Genomic DNA, 26,604 nt, shown 5'->3' with positions numbered 1-26,604 from the left:
ATTTCTGGCTTATTAGACTTGTTGATACCGGATAGTTGACTAGTCAGTCCTCACTATGGGGAAACGGCCCAGATGAGATTTGAACCCCGGTCCTGCCGTGACCCAACTACGACTGGGCCACCACCAATTTATTTTAATACATTTTATTAAGTAAAATGTTTTATATAGATGTGTAATATTCAAGTAAAATGAGTGAGATAATCAAAAATAAACAGAGAAGCGTTACTAAGCGTTACAATCTACAGTTATAGACAATAGATTAAGATCGCCGTTGTTTTTAACTACTGACTTCGATACTTATAGTGTTTTTCAGGCCATTTTATAGGTAATTTTCGACAGTTTAAGATGAATTAGAATATGTGTCAAAATCGCTTATAATAAAAAATGTTATTTATGAGGTAAACCCCAATCAAGATTTGGGAAAAAATATCCCCAATTCGGTATTTTTCGAAAATTTCCAAATATTTTGGTAAGAAAAAAACATCTAAACAATTACAACTGTAAAACCCAACTTGTAGAATAACTCTTTTAACACTATGACCTTTGATAATTAAAGCACAATTTGATCAAATCGATTAAAAATTATGTTTGTTCACATTTCTTTAGTTTAAAGAATGATCTCAATCGTCCAAATGTATTGTTATCAAAATTCTAAGAAGTGAATTAAATTTGAGCTTAAATTTGCAATTGAATTCCATAAAAATAAAAATCAATTCGATTCGTGAAAATAGGTTTCATAACCTCATTTTTTTTTAAGCGAGCATGACCGGGATAAATCAAAATAACTAGGAGGGGATACCTTTTAAAATTTTCTTTTATTTTTAACATACGGTGCTGACAATAATTGTCACGCTTGCCGTCATAGTTAAAATATAAATAAATGGGTTGTTAAAATCTAAATGTTTATCACTGTACTTGTCAAAACATTTAATCACTCTCTGGGGCTAGTTTTTGACATCCTTTTTTTCAACTTTGATACAGTTTTTGTTGATTTGAGTTGATGATAAATTTGATAAAAAGTTTGATGCTGACGATGCTCCAAATTTTGCTATAGTTATAGCTAGTCAAAGTATAGAAGGCAACAGTTTTAAAATCAGTTATCAAGCTGGTCTTATTCTGTTGGCCGGCACTGTAGATTGGCTAGATTGTGCGTTACATCGTAAGTGCTTATGGTTTTCAACAAGGACCCACTTGTTGTGTGGGATGAAAAATATTTTAAAAAGCATACCGAGCTCAGAAGGAGCAAAATAAACATTTATTTAGCACGAACAAATTTTTGGACTTAAGCTAAAAAAAATCTAATGCCTTTCAAGAAAGTTAGAGTCGATAAATGTCAAAATAAATACAAAAAAAAAAGACTAAAGTCACTTCAATAACTGTGTAGTAACTGATACAATCTGGATTCAACGTGTAGCACTCGGAGCATAACACTGTATCCCTTATTCTCTGAAGCTCTGTGAAAAACATAAATTTCTCTCTCTCTCTTTCTCTTCCAACATCTGATACAGGAAGTCAAATTAAACATCACTTCAAATGCGCCCTATGACGAAAAACCAACCTTCCCAAACCATTGATTTAATATGCGACGTAGGGGAAACAGTCAATCGGACTGTTAATTTACATACCCATCACTCACTCTATTAGCTGTTCATAAACCTACCATTTTACTGTTTCCGGCCTCCGGGGTAGTCTTTCGGGGTTAGGGATCATAAAAAAAGCCCCCCGAAAACAAAACCGCACCCCATTGCCTCGGATGTGGTTTTTTAGGTCAGCACATTCAGGAAATCAGAACCGATCGAATCCTAGACGGCTTCCTGCGGCACAAACGCCCCAAGAACGCCCTCGAACGGATCGACCAAAATCGAAAGCAACGACTTTAATCAACAGGTTTGAACCTTCCAATTTTCGGGGAGGAGGGGAGGGGGGGGGGGGGGGCTGGTGTCCGCGCTTGGCACCTGGTTCCGCGGTTTTTTTTTTCTTCGTTTTGGTTATGTTTAATGGACATCTGGACGTCCGAATTCGGGTCCGTCATACACATTCGGCACAATTTGATAGCTCCGGGGCACTAGAGGAGGCTAGATTCCGGCGAAAGCTATCACCATTGGCAGTGTTACTGTCTATGCGTTCCGCCTTGCCCTGTTCCCCCTGTTCCGTCTTCCTTCCATCCTCCCATCCCGCTGCTTGTGTCGTTCCGTTGTGTCCGTTCCCGTCATATCGCTTTCCCTAAAGCTTGTCAACCAGTTGGCCAGTTGGCCAACTAACCGGGCCACCGACATAGCATCATAAACCGCGCGCCACACACACACACACACACACACACACACAGCACTTTCTCGGCGTCTGCCCCGGTATCGTCTCACCCCCAATGTGTGTGTGTGTGCTTTTTTTTCTTCTCTCAAACATGTCCCTTTAACCATTCGCCTCTTACAGAGGGGCGAAAGGTGGGCAACAGCGGTGAAGACGAGGTGGATGGCAGGGTTTCGGCCGGTTTGCCCTAGAGCGGTGGCAAAAAAGTGAGAGGAAACAACGTGGGACACACACACACGCACAAAATGGGGAACCAGAAGAACAAGCAGTCGCTTCTGCTTGGGGGATGCTTTTCGAAAGTGGCGATGCAGCCCGCCACACGCGTCTCTCGGGTGGAAAAGAAAGTGGACACAGAGCACGGGGGCGCACATATATAAAAAATGGGGGGGTCTGGGGAAGAGGGTCCAGACCATCTCCACCCGAAAAACCGGCAAGTGCGACCCCGGAGGGGGGCTTGCTGCCAGAGACATTAGAGATCAAACTCGATTAAAAAAAACATGGGTGTCGCGCGCATCCATATAGAATTTATTTTGATGAGACATCTCTTATCTCTCTTCTAGGTGAGCTTCTTCTTCTTCTTTTTCTTGAGGTTTTAATCATGCTCAAAAACACCATAAGGCGATAATAACACTTGACCTACCAATCAATTATTCGTACAAGGAAAAAGCGTTTAGAAGGCTAAGGGAAAAGCTCCACTCAAGTTGAGATTTGAACTCATACCCACTCGTATGAGTAAGCCATACATTACCGATTATCCTATTTCGGTCACCTCAAAGAATAAGGTTTAAAAGAGGGTAAAACTCATACCAAACAGCCATTCCATAGTGGAGAGGAGTCATTTATCAAACCAACAAATTGGTGCCAACGGTTTATCAATCAATCTGCAGCAATTGAAAACTGTCTCCACTTCGCTGCCAGATTTAAATTTCGAAACCACACAAAAAGAAGAACATGAGCAATTTATTCTTCAACGTAAAAAGAAAAGGACCGAAACACATTTCCACCCCAGAGCAAACACAGCACTCAGCAGCACTGTTTCCTAGAACGTGTTCTGGCTTTTGTTTGATGTCTGTTTTTATTTTGCCTGTTGCTATTTTCTGTTTTATTTTCTCTCTCTCTCTCTCTCTCTCTCTCTCCTCGAACAAGTGAATATTTTTGCAAGGAATAATGCGATAAAACTTCACTTTTCAATCGGTGTTGTTACTGCCTGTACATCCCGACGTGTTGTACGGATGAAGCCGAAAAACAAAAGCGTCAAACAAGATCCACAGCTTGGTTAGTGAGTGTGTTGCGAGTAGGAAATTTGGGAGGAAGACAGGGAGAGCGAGATGGCAGTTATTCTTGTTATTACAGATGCAGCCCACAGCCCGTAGGTCATTGGTGAGGTGAGGTGTGTTTCCGACAAAAAAAGAAAAAATTAAATGGTTGATGATACCGTTAGAGGAGGCGAGATGAGGCGGATTGGCGGGGAAGCTGACGTTACGAACGTTACACGTCCACCTACCTGCAGTATTCCTATCAGTAACGTTGAGTAAAATAATCTTGTCAGCCGCATGCTCAATCTTTGCTTTGATCCGGCTGTAAAAAATGGGAGAAGAGAAAAAGAAGGAAAGATGGTGAGATTCGTAGCGAGATGAAGTGGGCGATCGTAGGATAAGAACGATTGCTAAGGTTTCAAAAAAAAAGTTTAAATATCACTGACATGTTTTTGTTGTTGTTGTACGAGAGATGTGTGTGTGTGTGTGTTTAAAAGGGACGTATAAAAACCAATCTTCATTGATTGATAAGTCGTACCGAGCATCGTTCATAAGATCTGCCCTGTCATTATTTGCCTGTTTGCTTAGATGCTGTCATCTAGCAAAATTAGTGGCAGAACCCAGATCGATTAAGTAGAGCAGCCCGGGCGCGGTGATGAGTGCGGTGCCCATTCAAAACAAAAACCGAGCGAGGGAGGGTGGTAGCCGATTGTAGTTATTAACTAGTGAAGACATCCACAGCTCGATCTAGCACCGTAACACTTGTTTAAACGATGACACGAGCAAAACACAGTTTGTCTGGTTCGTTTCGTGTGAAGTCTACTCGCGCTGCCAGAGCGATACGACAGTACGAGTCGGGTTGAATGGAACTGTTAGTCGCTCAGACGTGTGGGCCTTGAGACCGGCTAGACGTTGCGCTCTGACTCGGTGTTCGAGATTTAGCATGCACTCGCCCAGCAATTCACCCTTGTCTGGGCATTTCCGTTTTGTTTCCCCCGTTTCCCTAGCGGTTGTGCACTTTGCATACAATAATCGTAGTGGTCCGTTGGCGCGGTACTTTCTCGATGCACCCACAGAACGTCCAGCATCCGTGCGTGACATTAATGGTCAATCAGTCGAGCGAAATGGTAACGAGAAATAAATCCACCAGTCCCATTTTGGATTATTCGCTAATCGAACGCTAATCGATTATTTATGGGACCAGGTTCGGTGTACGCTTGGGGGAAAAAAACAAGCCGGAAAGAGGGCAGCAGAGGGGTTTGTAGCCCCGGGTTGAAGTGATTTACATAAATGGAAAGAGTTCCCAGCCAGCGGGAATGGAGATACACGTTCAAACATGGCTCTTCAGTACAACCTGTATCTGCTCAGTGAATCACAACCGTCAGCACGTCTAGCTTCGGAATGAATTGGCTTTTGGTTGATGATGTTAAAATTCCTGTGCGACACTTCACGAGTGCTAACGCCCGACAGCCACAACACTCGACGAATTGATTCCTGCCGCATATCTTTCTATTCAGTGAGAGTATTCGAACGAGCAGCAGTAAAAACGTCAATCTGATCGGATAGTTTTTTTGTTGTTGCGCCTTCGCGTACAATCCCACCAGCGCCTGCCAACATACAGGTGAAAGGGATTTATTATCTGCTCTTTCTTTTTTCCACCCCATCAACCCACCTAGTCAACCTCTCGCCAACCGTTTTCGACCGCCCGCGGAGTATTCGACCGGCCCGTACTGGCCCAAAAGTTTCCAAACCTTCCATCGGTATGCAACCATCCTGGCCAAAAAGGTAATCAGCGAAACAGCCACACACACACACATACTTCATCTCACCGTCGAGTGACGGAAACTCTCGGTCTCTTTGCGTGCGCCTCGGGCAGGGAAGGAAACGCGCCTTTTTGTTCGCTCCTATTATTTGCTGCTGCTGTTGCTACTCCCATCGAACGAAAAAACTTGAAAGCGACACATGCGTTGCCCCGAATTATAAGCATCCCGCTCCCCGGCACGAACTTGCAAATCTGCCCCCCCCCCCCCCTCCCTCCGGCACAACCTGCGCGAGCGTCCGTGATAGCAGGTCAATAGGCCTGCAGGGTCGCTTCCTCCGAAAAGGAAGGAAAAAAAGAAGGGTAAGGAAGAAATGTCGCTTTCGGCCTTTCCGATTGTGATGGGTAGCTTAAGAGTAGCGCTTAACATTGGATCGAACTCGATCGATACGAAATGACAACTGCGCGTGACAGGCAGGTTTTTTTGGGTTGAGGAAATTTTGGAGAAACTGTCAACAGCAGCTGTTGGGTGTTTGGTTGCGAGAGTTTAGCCATTCGAAGCAGGGGGTTCGTCGCTTAGACAAGGCGTGTTGAAGTCTTTTGAATTGCTTGTGCTATCTTGGATGTTTTATGACAATTTCCTTCACAATTCTGGGTTATTCTTTTCCATTTTCATTAATTTCAATGTTAAAAATACTTCTGTTATTTTCTCTAACTGTGCTAATAAAGGTTTGAGAGCGTCGAAAAGGGTTCGTCACTTAAGCTGTGTGTTGAAGTCTTTTGAATCTTTTGAGCTAACTAAGGTATTTTATCACTATTTTATGTTTGTTTTAGGAAATAATTATTTATTTGACAATCTATTTAATCGTCTAGTAGTGCTGATATTGATGTATTGCTTCAATCCCAACAGTTATGATTGCAAAGTGGAGTTCATTGCTTAGAATGTTTCTTGAAATGTTTTGAATTTTACGGAGAGATTTTACTATTATAAGGTTGTTTTCTGGGCATTTCTATGCAATGATTTTTTGTGTTTGTTTTGGCTTATTAAGAGTTGCTATGAAATTTCTGCTTCAACGGTAACAGTGGAGTTATCCAAAAAAGAGTTCTTCGCTTAAAATTCGTGTTGAAGTCTTTTGAACCATTCAAGTTTATTTTGCTCTAATTTTTCATTCATTCAGTACTATGAAGACTTGAAGCCTTATTTTTCTCCCCGTCATAATAAAGGAGCCTTTATGCAGTCCTCCTTTTATTCAAATTGATCAGCCACAAGGCCGTTTTTCTTGATGTTGTTTTGAATCATACACCAAAGTCAATTTCATGCTTTTAAAGAAGTTTTGGCAGACGAAACTAGATACTGTATCAAAACTGTTAATTTTTCTGACAATCGATCGCTAATACCCTTTACTAAACCTCACTAGTGTTTAGTTTAAAATCGAAGTGCATCGCTTAACGGTTGCTGTTTTTTTTAATATGAAGTACCATATTTGCCTTTCTCACACATTACGATTTTTTTCATCAATTTTGATATCAATGCTTATTTTTAAATTATTTTATTTTGCATAGAAAAATATATTAAAACTCATTTACATTTGATGTCCCTCTTTTATCCCAAGAGTTTGGTGTTCGATCGGGGTTCATCGCTTAGTCTGAGCGTTGAAGTCTTTTGAATCTCAAAAGCAGTCATTGTAAAATTGTTTTTGTTTTATGTATTAATCTTTGAAATGATTAAGATTATCAATTTTCAATGAAGCTAGATAGTTTTATCCTTTGAACGATTTGAAGCTGGAGTGTTTAGTGTTCGATCGGGGTTCGTCGCTTAATCGACTTGTTTGCAGTCTTTTGATTTTCTATCTCGGTTTCGCTATCTGATTATGGCAGCTTTGCATATTTTTCATTCAATTAATAAAATATTTTAATTGTTTTTATTTTTAACGAATTTCGTTGCGATATGTTATGACAGTTGGCTTGATTTTTTTCTTCTTCTTCGTGACACTTTACCCACCCCTATGCCGAGTGGCAATTCATCACTGTATTTGGAAAACCAAAGTTAAGCTGCCCGTTAGCGATTAGCTCGATTACCGCACGAACCGCGTACCGTACCATTTTTGTTTTGCACATCCAATTTCGGCACACTGTACGATGACGGTGTGTGTGCGCCTGTGACTGTCCACCGCCCAATCACCCGATCACCTGTCACGCGAAGCGCTCGGGCAATCGAACCATTCCCCCAATGTACGTGCCCATTCGTGTGCATCCGCCGGAGAATTGTTTAACGCGGGTGGGGTCATCCATCTAGGGTCTCTCGCGAGCGCAGGAAGTTTCGTGCCTCCTTTCGCCAGACCCCGGGGACGCGCGCAAAGCCCGTCCCGGCCACCAACCGACCAGGCACACACAAGGTGCGTTGCATGCTAATCAGCCTCGGCCAGGTCGGCCTCATCCGGCCCCGGCTATCGTCCCCTAGATGGTAACCACTGGCTGGCAACCGATGTGGTGTGGACCGGGCACGGGCTTTACACCTCACGGTGTGATGGTGCCCGGCCACCGGGGACAACGCTGGCTGCATGCGTAACGACACCGTGTGTGCCCGCCGCCGGTGGGGGCTCCCGAAATTCGTTGAACATTTTATTATTCATTCATTTCATTCTTTTCTATTGGATTCTTTATGAAGCATTATTGTTTTGTTTCGGGTTCGTGGTGCTTTTTTTCTTCGCCTGTGTGTGTCTTGCGTTGGGTACGCATCCCTTTGGGTTTTGTTGGCGGTACGTGATCAGGATTGTCAATACGGTGCGCGGATCACCAATCCGATGTCTTGCTGCGTAACACCGGCACCACGGTATGATCAGTTTTCGTCGAGCAGCGAACCGTGAAGCATCGGTCAAACAGAACCCACCAAGAAGTTGGTGCTGCGTTGCGTGGGTGTAATTGAGTGTGTGTGTGTGTGCATGTGGGTGTCTACACGTGTCCAAGTGCGTGGGTGCTAGATAAAGTCTCATTATCTGCCCGTGCCAGCGCATCCTCAAATTGGCAACTTGGCAAGATGTTGGCATAGCTAAAAGATTTGGATTTAGCTATTCAACTTCTTGTTTATTTTTCCAATTTACAAACAGCGAGATTGTGAGCATGCAGGCAGACCAACAGTCACTCTCTGGGCCACAGTGTCAAACCACCATCAACACCGTGTCAACCAAGTCCAAGTTGCGGCCCACTGCGTCATCTATCAGCGAAAAACGAAAAACTTGCAACAAGCGACGAACCCCCGTGTTTTTTTTTTTTGGGGATTCACTCACGTTACAGGGAGTTGTGTGCGTGTAGGTGCAGTGTTGGTGTGCACCTTTAATATGTGTGTGCGATGATGAAGGGAGCTAACGCGTTCAGCAGATGACCCGCACAAACGGGTCTTTACCGATAGCTTACTAACCTACTGCCCAGCCAATGCGCCAGGTGCAACCAACCGTCCGAACCAACTGGACGGTGGCGAAAGTTGACATACCAGCGAATCATGGCCAACGCTCTAGCTACCTGTTCGATGCGCCGTTACAACATATTCTATACATCACCCTCAACAACAAAAAATCGTTTGCGCATCCGTAACGGATGTACAAATTAATGAACTAACCTCAAAATAAACTCCCCCCCGACACACACACACGCGAACGAGCGCGTGCGTACCAGGGGGTTTCCCATTCCAGCCACATTCCGGCTGAAATATATATTATTTATGATTTTCATCCCATACTGGCCGCGCGCACAGTGAAATAGGTAATGGGTGCCGATGCGGCTTTAACGCATGAGCTTCATGGTTTCCTGGTTTGAAAATTAAACACACCGATTTTAATCAACGGATTGCTGATGAGCATTAGCTAATGGGTTGCGCGAATCGGTGGCACGGTACGGTTCCGATGGGCACAACTTATTAGCCTCGTTTCTGGTGTTTTTCCCCCTAATTTTTTCGTTTCTGGTGTTTTCTAGCAATTTTTTTACTCCCCGTTTGTTTTTCTTCTTCTCTAGACAGTTTCGAGATCCCGGCGAAGTTTTCACCGATTGGTCTAGTTTTGGAGGACGCACAAGGAAAGGATCAGTGGAATTTCGTTGTGATAGATCGAGTATTCGAAGGGGCGATGATTCATAGCTCGCTCCAATGTAATACTTCCTCATGGAGGAGATCTACCGTTCTACGGAAGGATGACACAGAGGTCTGCCTCGTCTAATGAATATCTAGAACTTCAACTAAGTGAGTCCTACTCATAAAGACCTGAAGTCGAAGAGCTGTGGTCCACTAACTGCTCTACATATCTGTCTCAGTTTGCTCGGTAAGCTTGTCTTCAAGACTCCACTTCAAGACTTTAGAGATTACTACAATAAAGCAAGTACATGGTAGGGTACGAACCCTGATCTTCTGCCAGATTTTTTTTTGTTCGTTTCTCCCCGATAATAAAAACCTATAGTTCATGATTCGTGTTTTCTTCTTCTTATCACATCCATCCCATCCTGTTGTATTGAAAAGTCACACCAACAACCGTCATTCATTGTGTGTATGTGCGACCGATAGTAATTAGGTGTACACTTTCCCATGATGAAATCGTGCGACTGATTGCAAATTGTACCCTTTCAGTATCACTATCACGTGTGTGCGTCGACCCCGATCACGGTATAAAGAAAGAACTGCATCCGACCTCTTCCTGGACGCTTGACAGGCCGTGCGAAACTGTGCTCGGTAGAAAGGGCACCGACCTTTGGGCACACCGGCATTTGGGAATCTTCTTCTTGCTTGGCACTACACAACCTCGAGAGGTTGTTCGGCCTGCCACATTTGTGGCTTTCTGTGACTTAATTTTACCCGTAGCAAAGTAGTCAGCCCTGTGTACGGGGAGACGGTCTAGCTGCGATTTGAATGCCGGTCCTGCCGTGTGAAGACCGGCGTCGCTGTCGCCCCGGCCATCGGACTTCCCCATTTTGAGAATAGCTCTGCTTTAATCATCTCTCACTCTCTCTCTCTCTCTCTCTCTCGAGATACCCACACACATACACAAAAACACATGCAGTATTAGCTAGGTTGAAGGTAGTGAATGCAGGATGCAGGTTAGGTTATTGATTGTTGATAGACGACAAACCGCTCCAACCAACGGTTCTGGACGACATTTCGGAGTTGTCATATAATGCCTGTATGCGTTTGTGTAATAGCTAACGAGAGAGAGAGAGAGATGAAGAGATGGTCCTAGCCATGGTCCCATCTTCAGCTCGTTTGAGATTTCAATGCTAATCAATACTGTACACATCTGATGTTTCCCTTTACACTTCAAAAGGACACTCGGTACGGAGAAAGAAGCTAAGGATATAGATATCGTAGCACAAGCACACCAGTATGATTCACTCATCATTCTCACCTTGTTATTATTTCACTGGTGAAGCGTACCGCTGTAAACACGATCAACTGTCAACTGGCAAACGGCTGCGTACGTAAGGAGACAACTGTGGTGGCTGCGTACACTCGCACTACTAAGTACACCTGGCACTGATCTGTCTACTGGAGCGATATGATTGCACTCTCACACACCACAGCTTAGTTCACAGTCACAATGCTACTGTTTCACAGCAGCAGCAGCAGCACAACACGGTGCACTAATAATCCGATCCGGTTTGCCTTCTTGGGACGGCACCGTATATCACACGACTCCGTTCAACACTCACTTACACTCACACCTGTAGTACGCGAGTTTTTTTTTGTTTTACCACAAAATCTTTCAAGAGCTCGTTTGCACCGATGCAACTGTCAATTTGAATCCCGAAACCGAACGACTAAATATTAAGGTCCCGCAGTCGAGTCGTCGCCGAAGCGTCCCAGCATCCGCGCTGGTTGAGGTGTGATGATGAACTGCGTGTTGTTTGTGTGGTTTAGGATGTGACCAGCGACCGTTCCTACACAAACACTGGAACCGCTGATAAGCACCAGGAGTCAGCGGTAGCCAACACTACCACTAGGGTCCTGAACCTTGGGCGCGTTTTGCGATTTTGGTAAGCCGGCGCGTCCGAACACCACGGTTGTCTATGGCAGAATGTTTAATTCACCTGTTTGCTTTCAGCGTTATAGTCGATCCGTGTGAGCACCGGGTCCACCGGTTTGCTCCGAACGGCGCAGATGATGATGTATGGACCACACCCCGCCACCACTTCCAGGCCCCCGTTCCCCCATTCTCAAAAGCCACCTAGCGGCGTTTTACTGCCTTTTTCTTTCGCTCCCGCTCTCTCGCTCGCTCGCTCTGTCTCCGAGATGGATGCTACCTTCTTGTTTTCTTTCACCGTGCTCTCCTCTTTCGACTTTCTTCGGTCTCGCGCCGGGCCCACTACTTGATCGCACGGGGGGTTTTCTGTGGGAGGCTTCATCGAGCCGCGCGGCAATGGTGCAAAAACGAAAAGAAGAGGCGAGAGAGAGAGAGAGAGATAGTGAGAGAGAGAAAAAAAACAAACACACGTGGTCATTCCAGGAGGCTTCGCCGGCATTTTTTTTTTCTCTACGGAAAGAAAGCAAAACCCCGAGAGCGGGGCTTTGCGTCATTTCGCTCGTGTACAGTTGGCGAGTGCTCTTCTGTAGTGCGTTACCTACAGCATCGCGAGGCTTTCTTTTCTCACCGTGCCAGAAGATCTCTGAGGTGCGCACTGGGCTAACAGAAAACTGAGAGAGATGGAGTATGGTAGTGATCATCTGCAGACTCTTGCCTCAACACCGTGCCTCCAAGCTAGTGACGAGCCTCCGGTAGAGTGAAACGAAAATACGCATGTGTGTGAGAGAGAAGTACATTCGTACGCAGGCTTATTTACGCACCTGACCTCCGGTGGGACTCCCAGCTGAGGCAAAGTACCATTTCTGCACACACCACTCAAGAGCCGCAACTGCCGGACATTTCACTCTCGCACGAAAAAGAAAGCGACACGAATATTCTCCCAGACCAAGGCAACTGCGCAAACTCTCGAGAGCAGATGTTCTACCTCCCGCGGGATGACAGATCCCGCTGACGTTGATGAGCTTCACGCACCAGAAACAGGTTTAAGAGCTAAGAGTTCTGATGGATCGTTCACAGTCTACCTGGAGATGGAGGGGGGGGGGTTCTCTCAAGGTCAAGCTTTTATTCTCGACGGTCTGCTCAAATGTTGGTCACCAGGGCATAGCAAGGCATCAAACACTGGAGAGAGCTGAGAGGCTGGTTAAGATTCTTGTGGCGCCGGTAATGAAGTTTTGCACGTCATCTCATCTTCAGCTTTCATAGCCAAGCCAGCACGTCGTCGCAATGTCTGGTAAAGTTTCTCACGCCTATCGCCCCATTCGTAAGGATTAGTCCACTAATGTGCAGCTAAACGTCTAGGCAAACATTCAAAGGCGCACCCACCTGACGTTTACATCTTATTAAGCCTTTTTCCTCCGGGCCGGCACACCTCCGGCGCTAGCGATGCCCCGGCACCACGCACGCATCCCACCGGCCGGACCGGACGGTAAGCACCAATTAAAGCCGGCTTGCAGTAAAAATAAGCTTATCGAAATAATCCTCCCGCTTAATTGAGCTATGAAAGTTTCCTCTTTTTTCTCCGTTTTTTTATTCATTAACTTTTCGCATCGCCCGAATGTGCAGCCATCGGTGCAGCCATGTGGCCCGGTTCCGTCTGGGTCCGGCTCCTGGATGACACCAGCGGTCCTCCCTGTGTGACATAAAAACCACTGTTTAACGACCATATTTACACGGTTTGTCTGCAAAACGGATCCGGAATTCGCAATTGCGCACACCTGACCTGATTGTCGGCGGGTCCGTTTGGGTTTTGCGGGTGCGTGTTGTGGCTCCGGTCGCACACAGGTGTGGCATACGCAAGACTTTAGGCGCAGGCTCTTTATATTTTCCCTTCCGAGCCATGGTTTGGGTGGTACCGTTTGTTCCTTTTTCGCAACAAACAGTGCCACCACACTGGAAGCGGTTGCCGGAAACGGTACCCAATTTCACCCAACTAATGTCCCAATGTCGACGGAGCCGTCAACGTCGAACGGACCAAACCGAGCGATGCGATCGATTGCGATAAACAATCGCAATGCCGATTATGACCCGGTTTTGGGTTTTTCTTGCTCGCGTTTTGGTTGTCCAGCTCCACCGCCGAACGGAACCGGAAAACGATCCCAATGTCTGTTGGGTGTATGTGGTGGCTCTAGTCTAGTAGCCACCCCGAAACTGTGATCGGTAGGCTTTGAGCCCGTTAGGCAGCGAGAGGGAGAGGGGGTTTGAGGGACGAATGGAGACGGTGGGAAAGCGCGAGGAGAGCAGGTAATGGGAGTTGCCACGAACAGAAATAAAACTGTCCACCCTAGCAGTTCGGTTTCGTACCACTTTCGACCAATTAGAATTCCGCCGTGCTGCTTGCTTCTGTCCATCTACCCTGTGAAGTGAGCTTCTTTTAGTGTGTATGTGTGTGTGTGTGTGTGTGTGTTTTTTAGTAGCATTGGAGTGACCAGCCCAACCTTTCTACCGGATCCGTACCGTGCCGGAGATATAATGCCGTAGCTGGTGGTCCGGTGCGTGGTGCGAGATGGAATCCATTCCAGCTGGATGGAATGCATTATTTTGAGGCCACTGAATAATTCCTTTCGAACTTCCAGTCGGTGCGAGTATGTGCGGAAAATGATAAGCAGGCCGTTAACCTAAGATCCGGATCAAGATCATTCGCGCGCACCCGAACGCTGCCGACGTCTATGCGTGTCATGCGAATGGTTGACGTGACATGTACGTTCACTCTTCGTTAGCTCTATACCCTTTGGTTTTGTTTTGGACGTGTTATCAAGGGTATTGAATTCTAGATGCTAGAATCTATCTTGATGTTAATTCTATGTCTTTCCGAAGCAGATAATACTGTTGGATGTCTACTAGCTGTATCTGAGACATTTTCAGTTCTAGAATCAGGTCAAGGTTTACTACGGCAAACATCTGTCAAACACGAACCTACTCAGAATCGCGAATCCTGACACCTCCAACCTCCTACATCAGTCCCGTCCTCTGCAACGACCTAATCTGATGGGATGGGCCAAGGGCACCCAACTTAATGGTGCGGCTGAAACCGACGGGCATGGTAACGGGAAAAGCTCGTTCCGTTTTTTGGAAAGTGCCAATTTTGAGTGATAGTGTTATTTTCGTGTTTTATATATCTTTATTCAGTTCACAAGCTTTCTGCCCCGGTGCGACTTTCTTCCCGGGGGTGCGCAAAATGTTTGCCAATTTTTTGTTTTCTTCTGCTGCTGCTGTTCTTCCGCGTTTTTTGTTTTCTTTGCCCGAGTCATTTTCATTCGGGCTCGCTTCTGGCCCCGGGGCGTTTAGCTTTTTTGTTTCTTTTTTTTTCGGCGCAAAGGTTTGTTGCCGTTTTTATTTCGGCAAGCGAAATGCCTTCTGCATTTGTGTGTGTGTGTGATTTTTTTTATTCCTACTTCGTTCCATCGCTTCACGTTTAGTAGGTTGACATCCCTTTCCATCTTCGCTTCGCCGCGAATCCACACCTCATAACTGAGCGGAATGATAGGGATCGGGCGGGGTTTTAGGAGCTGCCAGTTTGTGCCTCATGTGAATGTGTTTTCCCTTCTGTGCCTTTTTTGCTCTTTTCTTGTTTTTCTTTTTGTTTTTTTTTTCTGCTGCTGCTTTCCTCCATTTCACGCCTCCCGTTTTCTTCTCCCCGTTCGGTATCTTTCCCTTGTTTCCCATTCGCACATTCCAGACCTTCATTTCCCTTTTTCGACCAGTTTTCTACAGTTTTCTTTTCGTTGTTTTCGTTTTCTTTTGTGCAGCTTTGTCTTTTCTTTTTGTAATTCAGTTTTTATTCTCTTCTTTCAACTTCATTGGTTGTCACTTTTGCTAACCTGATGATGTTGACGAAGATGACGGGACCTGGTCGGGCTTGTCCTGTACACCACGGTGCACTATTATTTTATGTTTTCCACCGTGTGTTTCGCTTACCTGACAGGTGCGAGTGGTAACAATTCCTTTGCCGTGGAAAACACATACAACCAGGATCGTTAAATGATTAAGTGCTGTATGCATTTTTCCGGTCTTATAGTGTAAGGCTCCTTGCTGACACTTTCTACCCTTTGAATTGAAGGACATCGGCAGGTGCCTCCAAGAATTTCCATGCTCAGATGCCTCAGACATTCCAGATGTAGGGCAAATACTTGCTCACTTTTTTTCTGCTTATTGATTCTTGACAGGTGATTTGGTATCACTTATACTAGCTAGTTCATATCTGTCCACCTCTTTTCTCGCTACGAGCTTTAAGAAAATCTTCCCTGCTCATCCCCACGATCATCGATCACGGTATTGATTTTAAAGACACTGTTTACACCACAGGTGTCCGGAATTTAGGACCCAAACAAACGTAAAGTACACGAAAATCAGATGTGTACACACGTGCAGTGTTGACGTTTTCCCGTGTTTCTCTCCCTTCGCCAAACACTTGATCAATGATGATGCACCCGAACATTGAGGTCCCCACTGTTGACAGATACTATTTTTAGCTATTTATGACTTTTCTTTTTCCCCCCATTTTTGGAGCTTCATTAGAGAGCTTCCTCCCGGATTTGAGTTCCCAGCACTAGCCCGAGCACGCATCACAGGCCAGCTCAGCATGCGCTTCGTTTCACCCAGAAACCCTTGGCTCTGCGCCTTTTACGGGTTATCCGGATCCGGTGAAAAGGCTTGCAAAAACAAAAACTCCGGCTCCAAAAGGGACCGGGGGATCCTGAGAGCAGGTAGAACTACATCTGGTATGCTCAGGTGTCGGATATGGGGAGATGGCGGTTCCTCTTCCCGGCGTGCAGGCGCGCGTATCTAACATGCCGAAGCTGCATTGATTCGAAACCCATTAGTCAAGTGCAGAAGCCATACTTCTCGGCCCCCTTCCGGGCCACCAGGCGGGGAGACGGCGGTTCGATGCGCAACTATGGCGACCACAAGCGTACACGTGATCCACGTGAAGATGATTGAGAAGCATGGCTGACCGGTTTCCGATCTGAACCCATTCACTACCCCGCTTGCAGCTAGTCTCACACGTACCTTCTGTCCCTTGCTGCCCCTTGCTGCGGGAGAGAAGTCTTCTACCGCTGCGGCCTATCGCACGATGGGAAGGTTTTGCAGTGAACGGAACGAAAGGGAAAGAAAATACCATTAGGGCAAAAAAAAAAAGAAATCAGTCACAAATATTTTCCTTGCCCTCCATGTACTCGTTCCCGTCCGGGTTCGATCGATTGGCTGGCTGACGCTCTTCCAGCAAGACCACGAGTCGCTTCCCATCGCATATGGGTACGGGACGCATCGAGTTTAGACGGATAGGCTAGTAGTGCAAGACAGTGCGGGATGCCTCTGTGCCGGCTGCTGACCAACGCGACTACACCTCACTTCTGTCACTTCCCATCGCCACCACACCACCCAGGGGCCCGCGAGACCCCGCGTAGAAAGGGGTGTAAAAGAAAACGAGAGGCTGCCCTGGAAGAACTGGCGTGCGTGAGGACCGGCGAGAAATGAAGGGGGAACTTGGAACGATGGAATGTCACTGTAAGGCCCGCAAGATGTTGTGTGTGCGATGCGCCTGCCCTACCTGTCAGCACCCGAGTGAAGTTCGCCGAAGAGTGAGAGTGAGCCCCGGCTTCCGCGGCATGCCGCCATACGCCCGAAGGGTAACTGCGCCGCTCGCCGCGTTGTCGTGGTCGTCATCATCACCGCCACCGCTGCTCCTTCAGATGCTGCTGCTGCTGCTGGGGGAACAGAGAGCACAGGAGGAGAAGACGTTAAGTGGATTCCACCAAATGAGGTCAGAGTTTCCAGCGAGCTGCGTTTCACGAGAGGCACAAAATAAAAGTGTCGAAACACGACCTCGGGCATGAATGACGAGCATCCACATTTGGGATAGGTTGCGCGGGGAGGGTGTGTGGGCAGCCGGGTCGCCACCGTTGGCAGCGAATGCCGTGTCGCGATTCCCAATGCGCACCTTTCACGCAACACGGAGGATACACCGGAAGAACCTTAAATTGCGAAGGAAAGCGAGGAGAATGAAACACACCACGCGGGGAAGAGTTGCTTCTCAGAATCAAAAATCCCAACTCAATTCCGCACGATAAGTCGACGATAAGTGTGCAAAACACGCACCAAGCACGCTCGCCAATGGCGGTCTAGTTAACACTCTGCTGCCACTTGTTCACAGAGCAGCGGCGTACAATACCACACATCGTTATCTGCGTGGCCATCTACATTGTAATTGTTTTCTTTCTACCGACGGCACTGACCGGGCCATCGAGCTGGGTCGGGGTTTTGCTCGGGATCAGGGGAAGGGCAGTGCCCCGAGTGCGTGCATCGTTTAAGCAATACGGTCACTCATATGCATACACACGTACGCACTTGAACTATCGCTAGCTCTTATCTCTCTTTCACTCCTACGTTAGGACTTGCATCGTCTACAGAACGGAATACGCAAGTTATGCAGACAAGCGAAATTGTGATTTTCCCCCATTCGAAAACCCAGACGAACGGCGTCGTCATGGGCGCGTGATTGATAGAATAGCCCGAAAGGATGTCACTGGCGTAGTTTTTCGCGGACACGGAGAAAGCCTTACATCCACCGGGCACTTGTTCGCAGGTGTGAGTGTGCCTGGTTTTTTGTTCGGTTTCTAAGTTGACGTTTGACTGCTGTCAATCGGTTGTACCGACGCACACTCACACAGAGAGCGCGTGATTTGGTTTGGGCAGATATGAGAGCCCGATAGCTACTAGCGCACGTCACTAGCTGTCAAAAAAAAAAAAATACCGGCGGTCTAAAAACTAGTTAGCGATAGAGAGGGCGAACAAATCAAACGAAAACAAAACCTCACAGCCTGCGATAAATAAACTCCTGGTAGGAATTGGAGGGCCTTTTGCCTGGACGCTCGTTCTCACTTTCGAGCCGGTGTGTGAGTCGGCATTGGGCAGACACCGAAACGGAAACCGGACCAGAGACTAGAGTTGCTTGGGTCCGCCTCGTCCGGACCGGCAGGCCTCGACGATCGGTCCCACCGGACGGGGGACCACCAACCATGCCACCGACGGTCCCATGAAACCATCAAGCTTGTTATATTATTTTATTTTTATCGATAAGAGGATGTACCGCACCGGCCAGTACCTTATACCTTTCGCCGCCATCTGCCGAGGCGTGCATTTTGTTGCACGCTTTGAGCAAAACGGCAACTGCCGCCGGGAGCTGGCAGTTGGTTGGCTCGTTGGTTGCACTGCCGAGTGGCCGATTTGGAGCCCACTTTTTCATCTTGTTTTGTTTTGTTAACTTGGGGACGGGATGCGCATTCGAGAAAGGTTCCTGTGCCTTAGAAAATGGCCAGTGCATCTAGTGCTTTCTTCCCCCGTTTTTTTTTCTCTCTCTCTCTCTCTCTTTCTATCGGTTTCTTCTTCCCCCCACCCATCCAGTCTCTTCACATTCTTCGCCATCTTTTTTTTCTCGTTTGACTACTTTTTCATCAACTTCCCATTCAGAAATGGAATGGAGTCTGGACAGATATACCTGTCCGACGTCCAGTAGTAGCAGCAGCCGCCGCCGCTTGTCATCCGCCATTTGAGCGCTGTGTCAGTGCGCTATGTTTGTTTTTTGAGCTTCCCTTTACCGGAGCTCGCAATGCGACACTCTTATCCAGGCTTCACCCTCCCACCCTCCCACCTTAACCAACCGAACCGGACCACCATCAACACACCCGGTGACCGGTTAAGAACAAAATAAAATAAAAAATGGCGAAAGAAAACAACAGCAAAAACGGCAACTTGATGGAGTACCTGTTTGACTTATTTCTTCTGTGTGTGTGTGTGTGTGTGTGTGAAGATTTGCGGCCTCCACCACCATGTTAAGGGAGCCGTTCTCTCCAAGAAGAAGAATCCCAGGATTGCTTCGGTGGATTCGGTGGCGGGTTGTACGCCCCTCTTCTACCCCCTCCTCGCTCCATCCTGGCGCACATTTCTCTACGCCACGCACGCCACACGACTTTCCTTTCTCGCAGCTCGTTGCGACTTTCTCGCGTCCGAAGGGTTTCGGTTTGGCAAAAAACATAAAACCGTTCGCCAATAACCGTCAGGTGTACCGTGGCGAATCAGGTGAAACCTACTGCCCGCTGCCCCGATCGTCCCAGTCCCGGCAATGTGGCACTGTGTGTCACCAGTGTGCCGACCACTTTGCTCGAGACATCTGCGGACATCTGCCGGACATTGAAGCGGCGGGTTGCTCCCCGGTGATACCGTATGGGTTCCGAAACCTGGCACGGTGTTTGATAGTCATCATCAAGCGATTTCTAATCATGTTTACTACCAATCGTAAAGTTGGTTAGGTGAAATAAGTACGACATACCATAGAGAGAGAGAGAGAGAGAGGGGGGGGGGAGACGAACCTCGTCAGGTCCGTGCTTCCTCCAGTTCGATGGCGGTGACTCCATTGAAGAAATCGTCCGGCAGCCAATTACGATGTAATGAGCTTAAATTAATAATCCTCTCGAATCGCTTCTCCATACTGCGGACAGTGTCCCCATGTGTGTGGCGTTTTATTCAATTATTATCTACTAAAACTCACTGACAACTGCATCCAATCAACCCCTTAATCGCATCATGCTAAGACGTGTTGTACGCGTAGTAAGCGTATGCATCGACCCCCATCCTGGTACAGTTGTCCTGCGGTATGGGAAACATGTTTTCCACATCGATATCGTACCGTGGCAGTTTTTCGCTGTGAAGCATGCAAAAGAAAAAAATGGACACCCATGGTGACGTGTTGCGACATAGTAGTGCCGGCGAAAATGGGACGCTCTTACCGTAAGAAATTGATCACGTTTTGACCGAGCGTCGGTTCGCGGGCGAGCATCAGCGCCGACAGATACTTCTGCGATTTGGTCTTCTCCGCACAGTGCATGATGAGCGCCCAGGAGCGATAGTCCGTATCGATCACGTATGTGTTGTAGATCTCCTCGTCTGAAAGTCGCACCAGACATTCATCTACAAAGTATCTAGCATCCAGTTGCTCGAATACTTACAGCTACTTTCCGCGTGTACCCAGTGAGCCGGTTGCGCATAGTCCGGTATGATCCAGGTGATGTTACCTTGTTGAAAGGTGGCCTGCGGGTCCTCCAGGAACACGTAGGTAAAGTTCATCGTCACGAACCCGTCCGAGGTGACGAACGAGCTGCGCATACAGCCATACTCCGGAAACATCTCGGTCGACGCGAAGTACTGTATCACGTACCAGGAGCCCATCATTGCGTTCAGCCCAAAGTTGCGCATCGCACGCACCTGAAGGCGGGGAAGAACGAAATGGAGGAGCACTTCATGGGGGCGCAGGGATTAACGTTGATACCATACCTTCGGGCACTTGTCATTACGGGGACGTCGGCGCGATATTTGACTGGCCGTATCGTCTATGCAGAGTGTTAGCAGCAGGGCTATTATTAGACAGCTGAAGGCTACTCGCTCACCGAACGTCACTCGCTTCACCGCACGACCCATACTTAGTTGGAGCGTTGCGCGGGGTGGGATCTCTCGCACACTGTTGCACGTCTCTTCGCCAAACGCACCGGTATGGCACCGGATGTAGTAATCTTGTTGTAGCTGCGGATGCGGACGTAGTATCAAATTACCATCAGGGAAAATGGTGGCTAATTGACCATCACGGTACACAGCACGATCTTCAAACGATTTAACGCAGAGATAATCGCACCATATTTGCCAATTTTTGCTTCTTGTTTTTCGGCGCAATCAAAGGACAACATGGTGAGCGAGTGGGAAGCGCCGAGGCGCAAACCATATTGTGCGTCAGAGGAAGTGAGGACCCATCACCTTCCTGGGAGGTGGGAGAAAAACTATATTTTCTTCCTTTGCGCCAGCTGGGAAACTTTCGCTTGGCGACTTGGCCAAAGAAGGGGCGATATTCAAGGGCTACACTTCTTGGATGCTTCAATGTCTGCCTTTTCTGCCACTTTCCTTTGCGGCAGCACACACACACACACACTCCGCCTCCGTGCGTCTCTCGCGAACCCGCAGGTACTGCAGGTACGGATCATCAGCCGAACCGACCATCAGTAATGTTTGTACAGTTTTATTTGATTGGCGAAAACAAATGAAGCAAATCATTTTCGATTTTTTTTTTTGGTGGCGACGACTCCACAGTTTCACCCCCGGGGAGCTTTCGACGGTGCCGAACCCTACCTGGCCCGATGGGATGCCGTGCCTGAAAGATCTGAATGGAGATTGTTTCTTTTTTCTTTGTCCCTTTTTCTTTGACTAGAGATCTCGTTCGCTCGCTTGCTGCTGATCGCGATCTCTCACTCTCGCACGCTCCGTCTCACTCGATCGGGTGTCTGTGTCTTTGGCGTTTTAAATTATTGGCTCCGCGATCGTATCGGTAAATTTCGTTCGAAAGCAGAAAAAGCATTCCAGCACCTTCGGGGAGGAGGGAGGGGGGGGGGGAGCACAACACACCAAACACCCCGCAAAAAAAAAGAAATTAAAAGCAACAAAAGCAAATGCAGGGCAGCAGCAATAAAAGGAAGCGAAAATCGATCCACCGAATAAAAAAAAGCTCCGGTGCGAAACAAACAACAAACAAAAAGAAAAATCCGGCGGCTACACTTCTCACCAGGCAAAAAACCCCCGACACTTCCTTAGCTGCTAACCCCCGTGGTGGCAGTTTTTACACCGCAACTGTTGTTGGCTCACCGATTTTATGTATTTATCTATTCGAAAACGTCAATTAACATCCGGAAGATCGGTGGGATTAGGATGCCCAGCGGGGGGGCACCCCGTACTGACTGTTTTGTTTAGGCGCTTGAATGAAGCAATTGATTTGAATTTCCACGCGGGTTGGGCGCGGTGAAAATTATTTGGAAAATAGCAATTAATTAAACCAGCCCCGGTGCCACGCGCGCTGGCAGGCGATTTGTGTGGTTGGAAATTGAGCGGAAGTACAATCATGGCGAGCAAGTAGTAAGCGTAAAGCACGCGTGAGAGATTATGGTTTTGCTCTCGGCAAAGAAACGGAAAATTACGATCAAATTAAGTATCTAGCGAATTATTTTCTTTGTGACTGTTTTTTGTTGAGAGCTCCAGCTCCTAGTAATAGTAGCGCAGTGATCATCCACGACGATTAGTAATCAAGATGGCTGACGTCCTGGTTGAGTCCTGATGCGGTTGAATGATGCTGATGCTGATCGATGACACATCAATACTTACAAACGATTTCCTGTCTATCACACAATCCAACAACGAAAACACTCCTCGGTGTAGGATAGCTGTGTCTTTGGCTGCGATAGAACTAAAACTGAGCAGTACTACGCGCTAGCAGATGTATCCGGAATGAATGCTAGCTTAGTTCGCTGGCTAAAGGCAACAGCGATAGCTTCATCAACGAGAAGCGAGAGCGTTGAGAGTTCCTGATAAGAATGCTGATACTGGATACTGACGATCTCATACCCGAATAGCTATTCTAGAACGTACAAGATGCTGTTGGAACCCTTAGCCGAATAGCCTGAGAGTATGTCAGTAATCGTTGGTGTCGAACTGACGTCTCCAACACACTACAATCCTACGATAGAACGTGACCTCAGCTCAGAACCTCACTACCAAGAACTCGCTCACCGCGTGACGTCAGCAACAAAAGATAAGCAGTGAAGCTGTGTGTACAGTTTTGATGCTCAGCTCGCAACAAAACGGACCCGATATGATTTCACTCCGCAACAGAAGTGGAACAGGATCTGTCGCGCCAGCACCAAACTAAGCAACAAAACCCGCTCGCTAGGAAAGTGTTTCAGCGTTGTCAGTAGTGCGCCTCCCGTTTTTTTTTTTGTTGTTGCTCCACGGGAAAGGAATAGCCCACAATACAGCTTGGTTCAGTGGAACCAAGGTCGCATCACCAGGCTGTGGACGGAAAGTTTTCCAAGAGCTGTGAACACCGGCGTAGGCACAGTAAACAAACCAAGTTAGGCCTTGTCAACTAGGCAGACTTCATCTTTCGCTGCTGCTGCTGCTGTCACGGTTGTCGGTGTGACGCGACTTCGGACAGTCTCTGAGCGGGGTCTAAGGTATATCCGGTTGGCCCCAAAAACGATACGGCGACTGCGGCGGGAATGGGAAAATAAAAACCCAAACAACTTCCCATCTCCACCGTCCGCTCTAGCGGGCGGGATCGTCTCTGTAGGGCAGCGAGTCAATCGTCAAACGAAAAAGGGCAGTAAACAGTAGATCTGGGGTAACATAGACGACAGACGCGCACGGTGATGGCACGCATGAGACGGGGGGGGGGGGGGAGAGGGTCGTTTCGGAGGTTGGTCCCGCCCCGAGGCAGGTTGGATTTCATCGCAACTATTTCAGGAGCCCGCAAACACCGGACCTTGTCAGGTTTGGAATCGATCGATGAAATCGTAAAGGGTTTTGCCATCCTAGGCGGTCCCGGTGGTTTAGGGAAACCGAAGAAACTGAGCAAATAAATAAAAAGAGGTGCACACACACACTCGCACGCACGCGCGCTCACGCATATATTGGCGGCGGGGAAAACAGTTAGCGCTGTGAGGCTTCGAAGCGACGGAGCAAAACGGGTGGAACCGGACTGTGGATCTGGATCACTTTTTCTAAATCAGGTACCGGACAACGCAACGATACGCTCCCTGTGGACTTGCGGAGCGGCGGGACGGGAGACCGGGTGCAGTCTTCGATTTATGCGTTATCAGTGGAAAACGAAGTCATACCTGTGGAAAATGATACGCATGTGAAGAAGGAAACTGATATGGTTGTTGGATATATCTAGGCCTGTTTTGTTTCTTGAACAAGAGACTGACGGTGCTGTCATTTTACTTTCAGATTTTAGAATATGTTGGGTTCTTGCAGCTCTGAGTTCTGAGATTTTAGAGCATTAGTTCAAGTTATCAGACATGGTTTCTGCCGTTAAGGGTTGGTTCCTTGTAACTATGAGTTCTGAGATTTTGAGCATTATCTCAAGATACCAGAGACGGGTTCTTCCATCAACGATAGGTTTCTTGAAGCTCTGAGTTCAGAGATTTTGGAGCATTAGTTCCAGCTTCCAGAGATAGGTTCTGTCGTAAAGGGTTGATTTCTCGTAGCTATAAGTTCTGAGATTTTCGACATTATTTCAAGTTACCATAGACGGGTTCTGCCGTTAAGGGTTGGATTCCTGTAGCTGAGTTCTGAGATTTTGAAGCATTATTTCAAGCTACCAGGGATTGGTTCTGTCGTTAAGGATCGATATCTCGTAGCTCTGAGTTCTGAGATTTTTGACCATTATCTCAAGATACCAGAGATGGGTTCTGCCGTTAACGGTGGATTTCTTGTAGCTCTGAGTTCTGAGATTTTCGAGCATCAGTTAAAGCTTCCAGAGATGAATTCGGAGTACTTACGGAACTCTGCGACACCTGCTGCAATACAGGCATCTCCAATATTTGTATCCTCAAAAAGTCTAGCTCCAATGTTTTGTCTACCCTCAATTATTAGAATTTTCGATGGTGGCAAAATTAAGATTTCTATTCGCTGTCTAATTCGCGACCGGGAACCCTTCACTCAGCGCGCCCAGTCAGAAAGGTGCACCCGAAGGCACGCACCACACACACACCGTTGACATGTTTGCGAGTCATCGGCGAAAGTTCGCAGATGAAAATTCAGGCCTCCCCTTCCCAGAAACCCGGTACTCATAATCTTCACCATTTCGGACCCAACACGCCTGAAGTTTTTAAATCACCCGAAGAAGTTGTGATAGTGATCAGCACAAAGGGTCTCTCGCCGTCTCTCGTTTCATCTCTGAATTCCGTGCGACATTCCAACGGGCCATGTGTTGGCAGATTCATTCACGGTCACGCGCGCGCGCGCATTCGGGTACAATGTGGCGATGCAAATTTTGTGCGAGAGTCTGCCGCGAAACGAACTTTCTCGTTTGACCAATTGGCCCGAAAAAAAAAACGGTTTTTGATTTAGCCCCCGAGGGAAGTTTCAGGCCTGATGATGCCGGACAGAGCGAGCGAGCGAAAGGGGAGATGACGTACGTTCACACAACCGGGCACACATCTTCGCTGTGCTAAGGCCACATTCGCCATCGAAGAAAGGCAAACTGCAACGTGCAAAACACAATAATGGGTCATAAAAGGCACCGTTTTTTTTCTGGGAGGCTGAAGTAGACGGGGGAAACGACGTGTGACAACGAACGAAGATCAATCGGCAATAATAAGATCGGAGAAGCGGCGATGATGAACGGGACGTGTTAACAACACGTCTGCGCTCTCGCCCGTGTACCGTCCGCCATTTATAAAGTGATAAAACAAAATGACAACAGAAGAGATAAGAGAAAAAAATAAAACACAGGTAGGTTAAAGAACGAGAGGGAAAGTAAGTGGGATAAAGCTGGCGTAGAGAGGAAAACTATACGAAAAAAGGAAAGAAACTCAAACTCAATCACCAAAAATTGAGAAACGACAAATTTGACCATGGAAGAAACGCAGTGAGAAGCTAATGGGAAGGAAAAGAACCGAAAAGAGAGCAAGATAGGAAGCAGGTAGTAGATAGCAGCAGCCTTGCGAAAATGTGTAGCAAAAAGTTGGAAAAGAATGCGGCCAGTAAAAGTTGTACACTAAAACTGGCGAACTGTCGTAGCCATAAAGCCAAAGTCCACAAATCGGCCAAATAGGAAGGACGCAATAAAGCACTAGGAATGGTAGTGGTGAGTGTCAGGATACCGCGTCTTTAGGGACCGCGGTCAAACACGGGCCACGAAACGAGAGATGAAATTGGTGAAGGGTCCAAGATCGACTAACTACCTTTGCGCGGGCTTCAAGAGAACTTGGGGAAACGGGGGAAAATCGAGGAAGCGGGAGCGGGATTGAAAAGGGCGGACTGGCTGACTGGGCGTTGGTGCTGCTGCCGTTCGACCAGCAAGCAACCCGGTCGTGTGCTGGAGATTAGGTTCGGGATCATAAAACTGTCCGTCCGGCTTTCTAATTTGATTTGGGAACACCCATTGATGAGGCGCGTACTCGACCGGGGACCGAAACTTGGGATGGGATGAGCGTGAGTGGTTGCCGACAGGTAGAGCAACCTGGGGAAGGTGCGTCATTGGTGCGAGTGGCACATATCGAACACTGCTCACGCAGGTACAAGGGAAATTATGCCCAATTTCTGGAGGTTCAGCAGTCTACAATTCCGGTAGTTTGTGACAACATCTTAAACAACTACGATGTCAGGATTCTTGGAGAATGACACGCTC

General features: G+C 47.3%; 2 protein-coding genes and 1 long non-coding RNA gene across 4 annotated transcripts in view; 1 reads left to right on the top strand and 2 right to left on the bottom strand.

Moving 5' to 3' along the window:
* Positions 1-11,495, bottom strand: part of LOC118507350 — a 32,650-nt gene extending 21,155 nt beyond the window's left edge. Inside the window, exons 1-2 of one of the 2 annotated variants that reach the window (XM_036045761.1) lie at positions 10,707-11,495; positions 3,812-3,885 (exon numbers count right to left, since the gene is read on the bottom strand). In XM_036045761.1, the coding sequence (XP_035901654.1) occupies positions 3,812-3,862 (51 nt within the window). In that variant the 5' untranslated portion in view covers positions 3,863-3,885; positions 10,707-11,495. The remainder of the gene's footprint in view (positions 1-3,811; positions 3,886-10,706) is intronic. The other variant, XM_036045768.1, reaches the window with a different exon arrangement.
* On the top strand, positions 4,783-9,774 carry LOC118507363. Its single transcript, XR_004905630.1, has 2 exons — positions 4,783-5,348; positions 9,331-9,774. It is a non-coding gene; the product is annotated as an uncharacterized LOC118507363 (long non-coding RNA).
* An 8,358-nt stretch (positions 11,496-19,853) lies between the features above and the next one.
* LOC118507337 (apolipoprotein D) lies at positions 19,854-22,794 on the bottom strand. The gene is made up of 5 exons (XM_036045729.1): positions 22,575-22,794; positions 20,709-20,954; positions 20,384-20,639; positions 20,165-20,321; positions 19,854-20,079 (listed from the first exon to the last, which is right to left on the bottom strand). The coding sequence occupies exons 2-5, from the start codon at positions 20,850-20,852 to the stop codon at positions 19,965-19,967; spliced, it is 672 nt and encodes a 223-aa protein (XP_035901622.1). The 5' UTR covers positions 20,853-20,954; positions 22,575-22,794; the 3' UTR covers positions 19,854-19,964.
* Positions 22,795-26,604: the final 3,810 nt, after the last annotated feature.

This window comes from Anopheles stephensi, chromosome X (assembly GCF_013141755.1).
Source record: "Anopheles stephensi strain Indian chromosome X, UCI_ANSTEP_V1.0, whole genome shotgun sequence".
Lineage (NCBI taxonomy): Eukaryota > Metazoa > Arthropoda > Insecta > Diptera > Culicidae > Anopheles > Anopheles stephensi.
Note: the sequence above shows the minus strand (reverse complement) of the source record. Positions and strands in the feature narration are given on the sequence as shown.

Bases quoted from the DNA above. Each gene is read 5' to 3' on its own strand.
- LOC118507337 (XM_036045729.1), bottom strand. From the start codon at position 20,852: ATGGGTCGTGCGGTGAAGCGAGTGACGTTCGGTGAGCGAGTAGCCTTC. The intron at 20,640-20,708 runs GTATGGTATCAA...CCCCGCCTTCAG, and splicing joins GTAATGACAAGTGCCCGAAG to GTGCGTGCGATGCGCAACTT. The intron at 20,322-20,383 runs GTAAGTATTCGA...TGCGACTTTCAG, and splicing joins GGTACACGCGGAAAGTAGCT to ACGAGGAGATCTACAACACA.